At 42.0% G+C, this 14,395-nt stretch overlaps 1 protein-coding gene across 5 annotated transcripts in view; it reads left to right on the forward strand.

Moving 5' to 3' along the window:
- Positions 1–13,533, forward strand: part of MAK (male germ cell associated kinase) — a 57,958-nt gene extending 44,425 nt beyond the window's left edge. For 2 of the 5 annotated variants that reach the window (XM_030314854.1, XM_032593113.1), the window contains exons 12-14: positions 3,181–3,312; positions 8,938–9,057; positions 13,067–13,533. In XM_030314854.1, coding sequence (XP_030170714.1) covers positions 3,181–3,312; positions 8,938–9,057; positions 13,067–13,221 — 407 coding nt within the window. In that variant the 3' untranslated portion in view covers positions 13,222–13,533. Of the gene's footprint in view, positions 1–3,180; positions 3,313–6,400; positions 6,476–8,937; positions 9,058–13,066 lie in introns of all 5 variants that reach the window. The other 3 variants (XM_032593114.1, XM_030314858.1, XM_030314860.1) reach the window with 3 other exon arrangements.
- Positions 13,534–14,395: the final 862 nt, after the last annotated feature.

Consider the following 14,395-nt stretch of genomic DNA (forward strand, 5'->3'; position numbering starts at 1 on the left):
TGGGCTGCAAAGTGATGAGAGGTGAGAAGTTAGTGACTGAACAGGTAGACAACTCTGGAGATGCTTCGCTGTGACATTTTGGTGTTGATACCATGAGGAGTTCCGATCCTGCTGCAAAAGCAGGGATGTAACAAAATTCCCAGAACACAGATTCATGGGGGATATTTTCCCCTGTTTAAACATAAATCAATCCTACAGCAAATCGATATTTTCTTATCTGTACAAGGGAGCCCTCTGGCGGTGGGAAAGGCAACTGTAAGTTTTTATCAGGATAAAGGGATCGAAAGCACTCTGTTTTCATAGTTCTGCTCCCTAATGTGGTTTTCTGGGACATATTTCAGGATACCTGAAACTGGTCTGGTCATTTCCTTTTTAACTAGAAAGATCCATCCGATCCTGCAAATTACTGTGGGTCAGAAGCATGGCTATAATTGAGACCCTAAATAGACTTGAAATTAGAACTGCTTGAAATCTAAACTTAAGTCTTCCTGTTCCCCTGTTGGCATTTTTTTGCCTTGAAGATGCCCCTCTAGAGCCGGATGAGATTTGAAACTAGAATTGAGCTCAGTTCAGTCACTCAGACAAACATTTACTGAGCTCCTGTCATGAGCCAGCGATGACTGCAGAGGATAGAAACCGAAATAAGAAATGATGCTTGATATTTACGATCCATAGTTATTTTTATAATTAAGTATCTTTAGGAATTAAAAAAAAAAGAATATGTTTGGGGGCTTTTTTTTTTTTTTTTTTTTTTTTTTACCATAAAGCCAAGCATAAAAGCATCAATTGATTCTTAAGCGTCAATCTTTAGGATCATGGGAGCTCTAGAAATGTACCATATACTTTCAGGGCAGCATGGCATTATTCTACAAGACTTGGCAGATCTGTGACATTGGCCTGCAGGGAGAGGGACGCAAGAGTCCTAGTTATTGACCTGCTACTGACCGGCTGTTTACTGGAGCAAGACTTTGAGACTGTTTTCTGTTACTTACAGTGGGACTGCACTCACCTCTCCGCTCACCCTGTAAGCCTTAGGTACTTAATTATCACATAAGGGAGTCGCAGAGTGTGCGATGGAAGTGAAAACCATCTCTGGGGGTGCCCTCTGGTCTCACTCCCTGCTCTCAGAACTGGGCTCTCTGGCACAAACCGATGCCACCTCGCAGGCGGGGAGGGCCGCTCCTTCCACAGCACTTTTGAAACCCTGCTCCTTCTCAAGTCCGTTTATCGCCTCTGTCCTTCCTTCCACCCTGTGTATTCAACGTGCTGTGTTATTTCTACACTTGCCTTTCCCACTGCATTTTAAATTTCTTAACCTGGCACACAAATCCCTACTTGATTTGACCCCTGCCCCCTTCTCCAGCTTTATTTTGTGCCAGTCCCACTTCTTTCTCCATCCATGGAATGTCTCGGGGTTCCTTCCCATCTTGGGTCCCCAGCCTACACTGTGGCCTCTCCCAGGAGCACAGCTCCCACCCTCTCCCGAGTTTTAATCAGATTCACATTTCAGCTTAAAATTACTTTTTTTAAAGAAAGACTGGTGGGACTTTTAAAGAAAGTTTCTTCTGTTATTTGCCTGCCCTCTCAGCACCAGATTCCTTTAAACAATTTATATACCATTAATTACCTATTTGTAACTGTTAATGTTTCCCTTCCCTTAGATTATTAAGACCCAAAAGGGTAGACACTATTTTGTTCACCACTTTTTGTCCAATGCCATACACAATGCCTGGCATGTGATAGGTGCTCAGTAGATATGTGTTCACTGATTTACTTTCCTCTGAGGCAAGGGGTGATGGTATATTCATTTCTACCTCTGTCTATCAGTGTTTGGTATATAGAAGGTGCCCAGTAAAAGCTTGTAAACTAATATGTAAATGACTTCACATTCTAGATTGTGTCAATTTCCAAGAAATCTGGAATGTTCAAAAAGACAAAATTAAAGCAATTGTCTTTGCTAATGGATAGATTTACTTAAAAAAACAAAAAACTAGGGATATCCGAAGGCTAACTGGATTAACAAAATAATTTAACTGCTCAGGGCCCATTCTTGGTTGAACTACATTTATGAAAACTGTTCATTTAAGGAGATTAGTTGTTCCCCCCTACCTTGCCTTGTCTTTGGGGGTAAAGGATTTTCTTGTATTGACTTCTTCGTATGAGTTATTGCTACCTTTTTAGTAAGTGCATCTTCTTTACTGTCAGGCAAGTGCCTATGATATATAGTTCTACTGGTAGGTCTTTTATCAGAATCCGAAATCCATAAGGAGCTCTATGCGATAAGAAAGGCAAATTATTTACATGGAGGAGTGTTTCATTAGAGTACTGATGACTGGTAACTTTGAGGCTCAGTACAGAGTAGCCTGGCCTTTTTATGGCTTCAAAACAAGGGATATTATTATATGTCTCATAAATGTGAAACCTTGCTGAGGAGTTCACTCTCTGAAGAGCCAGAGCTCATCCTGTCCGGAAAGAGGTGCTAACTTCCTACGTTAATGGTAGTCCTTGGTGAGGATTTCTCTTGTATTTGCTAACGAAAACACATGTACGACCCAGAGACGTAGACTGTGTGATGTCTTTACCTTCTCGTAAGTTGCATCCAATTTATTACCAGTGAAAAGAAGTCAAGTTCAGGAAGTTTTCAAATCTCTTAAGAATAAGTTAAAACACCACCCTTTGACCATTAGTACCAAAGTCTAAAGTTGCCTCCACATTTCACAGATTTCAGAAAATCATAAAGAGTTTAGATTTTATTATTGTCTAATATGCAATAAGTTTCGGAGATCTTTACACACGCACCACATGCAAGCTCTCAATTCTCCTGGCTACACGAAGTGTTCCTCAAGGGTCTGGCGCATATCCATGTATTTTTAAGTACGTACTTAAAACAAGTCAGTTTGAAGAAAATTTTTGTACCACCTCAATTTTTATAAGACATTGAGCCAGAGATGTCCAATGTTCGATGATTATTACTTGTATTATAGAAAATACCTTGTGTTTGCAAAACACACTGTGAGGATTCCACATTATTGAAGGAACTGCTACACTGTAACATAAATTTATTTCCATTCGCCTCCAACTTATTTCTAGTCTTCATTTGAATGTATTATGTATTTATCTGTCAAGTTAATGATCACACCCTAACTTTTCAAATGACTACTTTGATTTTGTTCTTCTAAGGTGTAAATCCCAAGAATGTGTCCTTGGTAGCCAGTGGAAAGGATATAAACCCATATACTTGGAGTAATCAGTTATTTCCTAAGTCATTGGGACCCATGGGGGCAGAACTTGCTTTCAAAAGGAGTAACGCAGGTAAAGTAAAAACACACTTAAAGTATAAATTTACATTGTTTTCCTTCTGCAGATTTTGACTTCTAACTATATTGCAGCTGCCTTCTTCCAACTGAGATAACCTTGGGGGTTTTTGAACTGGTACTTGAGCACAGGTGGTTTTAAGGCAGTCATGTGCCAGATCTCAACTTCCATGTGGATTCTTTCCTAAAATGGATCTCCCTGAGCTGTGTCTCTATTCTCCTACTTTACAAAACAAAAGACAAATTGCCTGTTTACTATGGTTGTTTCCTTTTTCCCCAAAGTGTAAAAATATCACCTATACCTGGGGTGCCAATCCAAGAGACAGTTTCGTAAGTTGGGAACAATGTTGAGGGAGTAATTGTGATAACTGGGGAACAAGTCCTGTTGAAGTCAAGTGGTTTCCAAATTTTGTGGTAACCTTCACAAAATTGAAGAGCCTAATTGAATTATTAGCTGACAGATAGTCAAAACTCATTTTTAAAATCACTGTATGAGTTTTGGTCTAGAACTCTGAATAGAATTCACAGAATGTGGTGACAAAGCTGTAATAAAACACCTTTCATTCCCAACTATCTGTTTATGTTAAACAAGGTTTCTCAGTGCTTACATTTCCAAAAAGGAATAAGAAAAAAGGAACAGAATTGGTCCTGAAACCTGATTTTAGCAATAAGCAACATTCATTTGTGGACACGTAGACAGCTTGAATAAGCTGCCGTCTTTCTCAATGAGATGAATTTCCCCCCAAAATAATGCCTTTTAATGTTCAGTAATCAAAATTTATACTACTCAGCTTTTTTGATTAACTACATACAATGAATTGTCATAATTATAACTAACCTAATCCAGGAAAAAAGTATTTTAACATACTTATGGTTATAAAAAAAATTTTAAAGGTTTCAGTTTATACATACTTTTGAGTGGTCAATTTAAAGACTTTTAAGCCTAAACTTATATTTGTTTTTCTTAACCTAAAATTATATTTGGATAAAATCTGGGCTTTGACATGAATGAAAATAAAATTTTAGAGAGAAATGGGATTAATATGAAATTTCCAGCTGTTAAAAAGGAATATGTTCATGTATTTTGTAAGTCGATATTGGTGGGCATAAAATCACCACGGTATTGGGGCACCTGGGAGGTTCAGCTGGTGAAGCATCTGACTTGGGCTCAGGTCATGATCTCACCATCCATGAGTTGAAGCCCTACACTGGGCTCCATGCTGACAGCTCAGAGCCGGGAGCCTGCTTCAGATTCTGTGTCTTCCTCGCTCTCTGCCCCTCCCCCACTTGCACATGCTCTCTCTCTCTCAAAAATAAACAGACATTAAAAAAAAATTTCCTTGGGGCGCCTGGGTGGCGCAGTCGGTTAAGCGTCCGACTTCAGCCAGGTCATGATCTCACGGTCCGTGGGTTCGAGCCCCGCGTCGGGCTCTGGGCTGATGGCTCAGAGCCTGGAGCCTGTTTCCGATTCTGTGTCTCCCTCTCTCTCTGCCCCTCCCCCGTTCATGCTCTGTCTCGCTCTGTCCCAAAAATAAATAAAAAACGTTGAAAAAAAAAAATAAAAAAAAAAAATTTCCTTAAATCACCATGGTATTTAGATTCCATTGTTACGGTTAAAGGAGAGATGGAATAGTTTTATTTTTAAATGTCTATAATTATAATATGCCACAAAGGACAACTTTTGGAACTATAAAACTTATGCTGAAGGATCTTACATATCATTTTAAAATGTGTAAAGAAGTAAAGCATTCTTTTTAAAAAATAGATAGATAGTTTTCTGGTATTGGACCCAAAAACCACCTGAGGATCACTATGGTAATCTACTGGGATATTTTTTTTTAATTTTTTTAAATGTTTTTATTTATTATTTTTTTTTAATGTTTATTTATTTTTTTTTTATTTTATTTATTTTTGGGACAGAGAGAGACAGAGCATGAACGGGGGAGGGGCAGAGAGAGAGGGAGACACAGAATCGGAAACAGGCTCCAGGCTCCGAGCCATCAGCCCAGAGCCTGACGCGGGGCTCGAACTCACGGACCGCGAGATCGTGACCTGGCTGAAGTCGGACGCTTAACCGACTGCGCCACCCAGGCGCCCCAATGTTTATTTATTTTTGAGAGAGACAGAGACACAATGTGAGTGGGTTAGGGGCAGAGAGAGAGGAAGACACAGAATCCAAAGCAGGCTCCAGGCTCTGAGCTGTCGGCACAGAGCCCAACGCGGGGCTCGAACTCACGAGCTGTGAGATCATGACCTGAGCTGAAGTCGGACGCTCAACCGACTGAGCCACCCAGGCACCCCATGCTTTTATTTATTTTTGAGACAGAGAGAGACAGAGCATGAGCAGGGGAGGAGCAGAGAGGGAGACACAGAATCCGAAGCAGGCTCCAGGCTCCCAGCTGTCAGCACAGAGCCCGACGCGGGGCTCGAACTCACGGACCATGAGATCATGGCCTGAGCTGAAGTCGGACACTCAGCCGACTGAGCCACCCAGGCGCCCCATCTACTGGGATATTCTGATGTGACGTTCATCTTAACACTGTGGACATTTTAAGTGTCAAACACTGCAGCACTGTAATTCACTTATTTTTGCCAGTATTTTAAAATAATATCCACCGGGGCGCCTGGGTGGCGCAGTCGGTTAAGCGTCCGACTTCAGCCAGGTCACGATCTCACGGTCCGTGAGTTCGAGCCCCGCGTCAGGCTCTGGGCTGATGGCTCGGAGCCTGGAGCCTGTTTCTGATTCTGTGTCTCCCTCTCTCTCTGCCCCTCCCCCGTTCATGCTCTGTCTCTGTCTGTCCCAAAAATAAATAAAAACGTTGAAAAAAAAAATTAAAAAAAAAAAAATAAAATAATATCCACCGAACCAATACAAATGAGTTATGGTTAAATACAACTTTGAGTCTCGGGGGAATCTATACTTGGCTGGCATCAGATGAAAGCTGAGACCACACATGAGAATGCTTTCTCATGCTAAGGGTTCTTCCTGATCTTGTCATTAATCATCTAATCAATCCATTTTTTTCTCTGCTTTTCCTAAAACATTCTTATTATTCATTCTTTCTTTCTACCTGCCTTCTCTTCAGAGGAAAGCATAATTAAACCAATCGAAAAACTATCATGTAATGAAAGTTTTCCTGAAAAATTAGAGGACCCACAAGGTAATTTCTGGGCATTCTAGATGAGTACAACTTGTTCTTTGAATTCCTTGTCCACTTTTCTTTTCCACATTTGCTCTGAATCCTGTCATACAAGGCCACTATGAAGGCCAAGGTCACCTTGAGAAGTCAGACGAGGACTAGGAGAAAGAGAAGCATTCCACATCATCAGAAACACCATTCTTCAGTAGTTGGAATTCTAAGACTAACATGCTCTCAGGAAGTTCTATGCTCATCTTCTTAAACTAATTATGACAATTTATATAAGTGAAGCAAATCTGCTGAAAAGAATTAAAAGATTTCCTTATTTCGTAATCGGTATTCTTGCAAAACTTCTTTTTAAGTTCTGAAACTCATTTTTGAAGTGTTAACAATCATTTAACATTAAAAGCTAACCAGGTTAATAGAGGCGGTAGATTTCCTAGGGGTTCAAGGTCGCTGGTGTCAACAGTGCTATTGACTCCAGCCTAAAGATCTGCAGCTCACAAGGCACTTCGAAACTACGTAGCCAAAGTAATTTAAGAAAATTTCCTTTTCTGTGCATTTTTCCGTAGCAACTTCTTCTTGTAATAGTAAGATGCAGCCTATTAACTATTCGGCACACGACTTTTAGAATCGGACATATCCCCATACTATCACTCAGTAGGCCTTGTGACTGTGGACGAGTTCCTTAGGCTCCCTACATCGGTTTCCCCACCTACAAAATGGAGGAAATAATATTTACCAATGTATTATTATATAACCATACCTAGGATTTTTGTCACAGTAAGCATTTAGTAAGTGTCTGCTCTGGTGAGAAGGATGAGACCAAGAGCAATGTTCTGAAGCTGCTGCTGAACGTGATCACTGCCTCGAACTTTCTTTCAAAAATCTTTCAAAGTAGAGGGCTGACTGCTGATTCTGAATGGGCACTCGAGGGAGGCGATCATGCTCATATTCAGTAGTGTTAAAACTGTATAAGCTGATAACGTGCTCACTGTGTAAAATCCCATTTCTGCGACAACGCTGCTGTTTGACGTTTGTTGGTTCAAGAGCAGACACTTACTGGGAGCCTACTATGCACAGCGCTGTGACAGACTCAGGGACGAGAAGTTCAGAGTCCACACTTGCGAACAAGTAACACTGTGAAAAATACTTCAGTCATAGCTGCCAAGCAAGCAGTTCTTGAAACCACCACCATGATCTGAGCCCCGTTTCACCTCCTTGCTGACACACCTGTCTCCTCTCCTGCACGGCTAGGCTCTCGAAGGAGAAATTACATCCATTTCTTCCCTTATTTCCAGTTTGCTCTTCAGCTCACTGTCCTTTGTCCTCAGATGGCTTCAGGCCACTGAAACAGCTCCTGCCAGGTCCTGACATTATCCTAGTGGCCAGATCCCAAGGGTGGTGCAAATCCATCAGACCTCTGCCTCTCTGGCCTCCCTCCTCTCTCTGCACATTGTATCCTCTTGGCTATTCAGATCCTGCTCCTCCCATCACCTGCCCTCCCTACTCCCTCTTCTCCACAGGGTCCTTTTCTGTCGTTTCCCTCAATGCTGATGCTCCCTGGGGTTCCATTCTGGATCTTTGCACATCCACAGTCCCTCTGAGCTGGCTCCTCCAAGCCCATAGCCCATAATTGCCATAGCTTGATAATTCCAAATCTCCAGGCCTGCTCAACACTACAACTCAAATATCCCATGGCCATCATGTCTTTCCAACAAACCTGATTCTCCTGTACTGCTGTTGTTAGTCACCTAAGATACAAACTTAGGGGTTTATATTCCTCTTTCCCTCCCCCTCCTACCCCATATACCCACTCCGTTCTCTTCTGCATTGCCTCTGTGACTCCCTGAATTCAGGTCCTCATACTTACTCATTTCAGCTATAGCAATGACCTCCTGTCTTCTGCCTCTACATTTCCCTCCTTCAGCCCCTCACTCTACTGCCCCCAGGTTGATCATTCACTAATAGCTATGAGGATGATGATGATGACAGCTGACATGTATTGAACACCGGATTCTATGCTAAGTGCTTTGCCTACATCTCATTCAATCCCTACAACAACCCTATGAGAGTAGGTGCGGTCATGGTAGTGATTTTGCAGAACGAAGACAAAGCACAGAAAGCAGTGCAGGGATGGGGGCTTCCTGGCAGGAGACATACTCTCAGGGTGAGAGTGGAGTCATAAAAAAAAACCTGGTGTGTTCAGGGCAAACAGCCTTGGGTTCACATTCTAACCTGGTCACTTACCGTGATAACTTAAGCAAGTTCTGAGAGCCACAAGGTGTGGGTAAAATATACCTCCCAAAGGGTTGTTATACGGACTGAATAGGATGGTCTCTAAAGCCATAGTACAGTGCTTAAAATAGAGTCAGTCCTCAAAAAATAGAATCTAGAATTAGTAGGCATGTAGTATTCAAGTTACTCTCGGGTGCTTTAAAATTTTCACCTTCTGACTATGAAACTTTATGATACATCACTAGGAAGTCTTGGAAGTTATGCTACTTACAATCAGTCAGGATACATTCCTTCCTTTCTCAAAAAAGAAGTGGGGTCAGCTGGCCAGAGGATACACTTAGCACCTCTTGGTGCAACAACTACAGGTAAGAACTTTAGAGTTTTTAAGATTTCTGACCAGAAAGGAGCTTTTTCTAAGTTTATACACTTTGCCCAAGCGGAGACTTTTAAATTAGTCTCACTCACCTTGTTAACACAGTTCTAATGATTTCTGGCAAAATGCCCCTTCTTCTGAAGGTGCGGTCTGCGAGTCTCTTGTAAGAGCTGCCTTTAACAAAGTGGTGACTGGCAAGGCATACGGATTATGCCATTGAACCTGCACAAGACTGGATGAGGTAGACCTTTTACAGAGGAGGAAAGTGACATCAAGTAATTGACCGAGGGTCACCCAGCTCCTAAGTGGTGGAGCTGGGAGAGGAGCCGGTTTGTGAAATTCGAGAACATGCTGTGTGACCCAACGGGATGTAAAGAAGGTGCATTTTTCAGAGCTGCCCGCCCGGTCGGTACCTGGCACAGGGTGGGGGCTTCATAAACACGGACATGCTGTTCCTGTATCACTCTACAGGCAGTTCCTGTGCAGAGTGAAGGGAGCCGTGGCAGAACTTTCCCACCCTGGCTCTGGCTTTGCACCGGTAGTAGATGGTGGAGGCTTGGCTTATTCCCCCGCCCTCCGGTTATGACCAAGTAGGCTGTGTGCCCTGCGGTGGCGTGGTGGTGATTCTGTACTTGAGCTTGACCAGGTCTGACTATGAAGGCTCTCAAAACAACTCTAAAATAGAAGTCCTCAGGAAGGCACTTAAAATAAACATTAAGGCAGACAGTCAGAAGTTCGGGAAGATAGGGAGTTGTATAAATTCCCTCCGAACTTCAAACTCCTGGTTAGAATTCACACTCTAAAGTTCTCTGAAGTCCAACCTCTCAAGTTCACACTGCTGGAGCTAAAACTGCGAGAAACACGGGACTTCTGTAATTTATGATTTCGTACCACAGTAGCACTGCTCAAACAGTACTTAGTTACTTTATCTGTGAAAAGCATTGATTCATTATCTCTCTGCTGAAACAAAATATGTAAGTAAACACATTATACACAGCAAGTGATTTTTTTTTTTTTTTTTTGAAGCCTCAGGTATTTTAAGCCAGCCTGACAATGAGTCAGCAGCCATGGCTTAGTAGCAATTTTTAGAAGAGGAGAAAATCAAAATGTTTCAAACTGGTTTGTTATCTAAGTGTCTGCTCTTAGAAAGTGAAAGTGGGCATTTTAGAAAACGGTTTTTGTAAGATATTGAAGGCCTTTGTATATTAAGCATTCTGTCAGATTAGCATGCATGTTCCTGTTTTCTTTTAAGTAAATGCTTTCTCATAACTTTTCATCTCTTCATTTCCTCTGCTCATCAGATGTTCCTACAGATGGTGATAGGAGGAAAGGTAAAAAAAGAAGTAAATATTAATCATCCTCAAGTGGTCAATGCCAATCCTTAGGAAAACACTGTTCTGTAAGAGATGTGTCTTTCAGTACTCCCACTGGTGTGAGAGTTTCCCACAAAAGAATAAAAGCAGGTCATTACCGTATTTCCTCGACTATTTCCCCTTCTCTCATAGCCTTCCTCTCTGCTCTTCCCCAGCCTCGCCCCCAGGATTAGAGAAGAAAAATCGAATTAATTTCTTCCAGCTTCCCCTTGTAATCTCTCACCCCAAACTTCCCAACACACCTCCTCCCCGAATCCCTGCCTTGTGGTAATAAGGACTATGAGGAGTGACTTCTTCCCTACACGGCCGGCCGCCCTTTGCAAGGGCAGGGGGGGCCCTGTTCTAAGTGAGCTATGTTCATTAACTCTACTCCAGAAGGTACTATTATTACGGTCTTCATTTTACACGGGTTTTACTTCTTGCTAAAGGTTACATAATCAGGGCACGGATCACAGGCAAACATCTTTCCTTTGGCAAATATTTTCTGCAGGAAGTTAAATGCCCTTGATAGGACACGTGCTGTTTTTAAAAAGAGGGCACAGCAAGCGTGAGGGCTGCCTGCCCCACTCTAAGGAGGTGCGGGGCAAGGTCCGGCTGACACAAAAGTGTTTCTTGCCCTGCCCCCAGATCTCAGCTCCTGTGGCAGCTGCTGAGTTCTTCACCAAGGGTGCTTGAGTCCTGAAATTATTATTTCTCAGAAAGGAAATCTTGGCAAAATGATTCCCTCTTCAGCAGTTTTAAAAATGTTTTCCTGGACATGGTTTCCCTCAAATGCATTCAGGACCTGACGTAGCTAGGTCATGAGCTGGGAAAAAAGTTCTGTTACTCCCCAAATCCCTCATGTTGCAACACCAGAGGCTCGCCCAACTGTTAGCTGAAGACTTCGTCCCCTCTCCTGTCCCCTCTCCCGTCTCTGAAATCACTCACCAGGGGACTCTCTGCCTCTCTCTCCTCCTCGCTCCACTCCCTCCCTCTCACCTGCTCTCTCCTCCACCCACAGGCCCATTAGGTCTGCAGCCTTCACAAGTTTAACAGACTGGTGTGTGTCCACACTCCCGTGGGATAGAACAAAAGGGCTGTTCCTGGAAAACCTGGTTAACTGTTTAACCAGTTCTTCCTTCACAGTTCAGGGTTAACTGGCTATTAACCCACCTTGTCAGGTCGCTTTCTATCGCCTTGAACCTGGAGAATTTTAAACCTGGTCAGGGCAGGATGATAGGACCAGGTGACTATCCCCAGGGCAGTTCCTCACTTAATGCTTTATTCCCATTAAGCTGAGGTCAGCAGCACACTGGACCCACGTGCTCCCATAATTTCCCCTCCACTCCCAGTTTTACAGAGAAAGTTTAAGAAAAAAAAAAAACAAAAACAAAAACAAAACCGGGAAACCATGCAAGTGAATAGAGTATGGGTAGTGTTCAGTGTGCAAAATGGTCAGACTCGTCTCAAAATTGACACTTAGTTTAATCCAAGAGTGTCAGCCACCACACAGTGTGAAACGATACTTAAATCCCAAATTGAAGGATCAAACATCCCTCTTCAGATAGAACATCTATGATGCTCAGCCGTAAATATGAAGTGAGGGCAGACGAAGGAAGGACTGGAGAAGAGTCCGGTCATTAAAGTTCTCTGCAAAATGATTTACTGCTCTGTCATTTGAGATGTTTAAGCAATTTTAGCTTGTAAGCTGTTCAGATAACAAATATTTAACAAATCAAAATTTCACAAATATTTAATCAGCCAAATTTATGAATAAAGCAGACCCTACGATGAACGGTTTGGGATCTTACGACTGGCTCACCTTTTAAAGGAATTCTGTTATCGCCCTTCATTTTCCCAATTAAAAAAAGGAAGTTTCTTGCTTCTAAAAACCACATTTTCGGGGCGCCTGGGTGGCGCAGTCGGTTAAGCGTCCGACTTCAGCCAGGTCACGATCTCGCGGTCCGTGAGTTCGAGCCCCGCGTCGGGCTCTGGGCTGATGGCTCAGAGCCTGGAGCCTGTTTCCGATTCTGTGTCTCCCTCTCTCTCTGCCCCTCCCCCGTTCATGCTCTGTCTCTCTCTGTCCCAAAAATAAATAAATGTTGAAAAAAAAAAAAAAACCACATTTTCATGGTTAAAAGAAATCTACTATGGGATCCCATCTGTGGAGCTCCATGAAGCCCGAGCTTTATAGGATTCACAATTACAAATAAAGTTTCCGTAGTGGGTATTACGCTCGAGTATTATTCAGATGTAACCACTGTGTGATTTTACAAAGTCACTAATAACACTGTGGGTTATTGCCTGTTCAACCTGAACCAAGAATTTTCTTGGTCATCCTAATTCATGTTGCCAACCTAAGTGTGATAGGCATTTGAGTGAACCCACAAAAGCAGCAGCAGTAGTCAGAACTGTAAACCAGAAATACTGGCTCTTGAGCTACTGAGAATTCTCTATGAACATCACACCACACTAGAGTTTTTCATTTTACTATTAAAAAAAAAAAAACAAACCCTTAGAGACCACTGAACTAATCTTTTAAAGATAAATTCAAAACTCCCCCATGAAATGAAAAGATTTAAACTGCCTTATTTTCAATTTGACAATCCAATGAATAAAGTTCTAACTTCCAATTCTGATTTCTTCCAGAATACACCTGGAACACAAAACCCGGTCGGGGGCAGTTTTCAGGACCTACTTACAATCCTACGGCCAAGAATCTTAACATTGTGAACCGTGTGCAGCCGGTTCCCTCAGTGCACGGAAGGACAGACTGGGTGGCCAAATATGGCGGCCACCGGTAGGAGAATGGTGCAAAGCCCCAGAGCATTCTCCACAGAGTCCATGCAAGTCCCCGACCCTGGGAAATGTGTACAGATGTCTATTTCTACTGAGTTCTGGAAGCAATACATAGTAGTGGGTACTCTGCAGAGCAAAAATCATCTCCTACTATTTTCTTTCTTTCCTAGAAATGAAATCCAATTTCTTAGCATCAATTGCCCACAGCGCTGACACGCGTACGGGTAGGACTTTACAAAGTATTGAATAAACTATTTGCCAAAGTATCAAGTGTTTGATCTACCAATTAATAGTTACTAAGTATAAGACACTTTTTTTAAAAAGCCTCCAGAAAGTAAGTGTTTAGAATGTTTTCGTTTTCATCTGTTATTTGCCTAAATTAATTAATATTTTGATTGGCCTCAGAGGTGTTTTTGTTTTGCTTGGTTTTGGGTTTTTTTTTTTTTTTTTTTTAATGGCAACCTCGGTGGTCTGTCAATCAGAGCTCGTATTTGGCTAAGGCTCTATCTTACCAGTTTGGCAATGGCAGAGAATGCTGATTTATCATCTGGTTTTCTACTCTGAAATTACGGAAGCAGTGGTAATTCTTGAGCAGGGCATCTTTCTTCGGAATAAATTTATCTTTAACATAAAGATTTCAAAATTATGACACCCGATGTTAGTGGAGAAAGAGTCTATTGTTTGACTTTGACCAACACAACTCCTGTGAATTCGTGGTGACTATCAACCTCAATGGCTTAATGACTCCCAGATCAACCAAGGTTCTCATCTTTACATCATTAAGAGAGTTCTTGAAACTGTGATGTTTGCTCATCACACTTTCAAAATACCTTGTTTCCATGTTCCTACCAGACACAAAGATGAGGTGCGCCAGCTTTCGCCCAAAGCAAACTCTTGCTGCGCTGCAGATCGCTGACCTGGCTCCGACCTTGATATTTACTCTCAAGAGCAAATGCAATTCAGTTGCTATAGCAGTGATTCACTTAGTACAATTTTTTTTTTCTTAGTTCTGTTTCTAAACTGGTACTTAAAAGAGACATCTTGAACTTGGGACTATATTTAAATTTGCCATTTTATGGACTGAACGTTAATACTGTATATTCTTTTTAAAGAATAATACTGTTATCAACTGTAATTTTTATGTGTTTTTTGACTTTGTAACAAATGCTAATGTAATTG

This window comes from Lynx canadensis, chromosome B2 (assembly GCF_007474595.2).
Source record: "Lynx canadensis isolate LIC74 chromosome B2, mLynCan4.pri.v2, whole genome shotgun sequence".
NCBI classification, from domain to species: Eukaryota; Metazoa; Chordata; class Mammalia; order Carnivora; family Felidae; genus Lynx; species Lynx canadensis.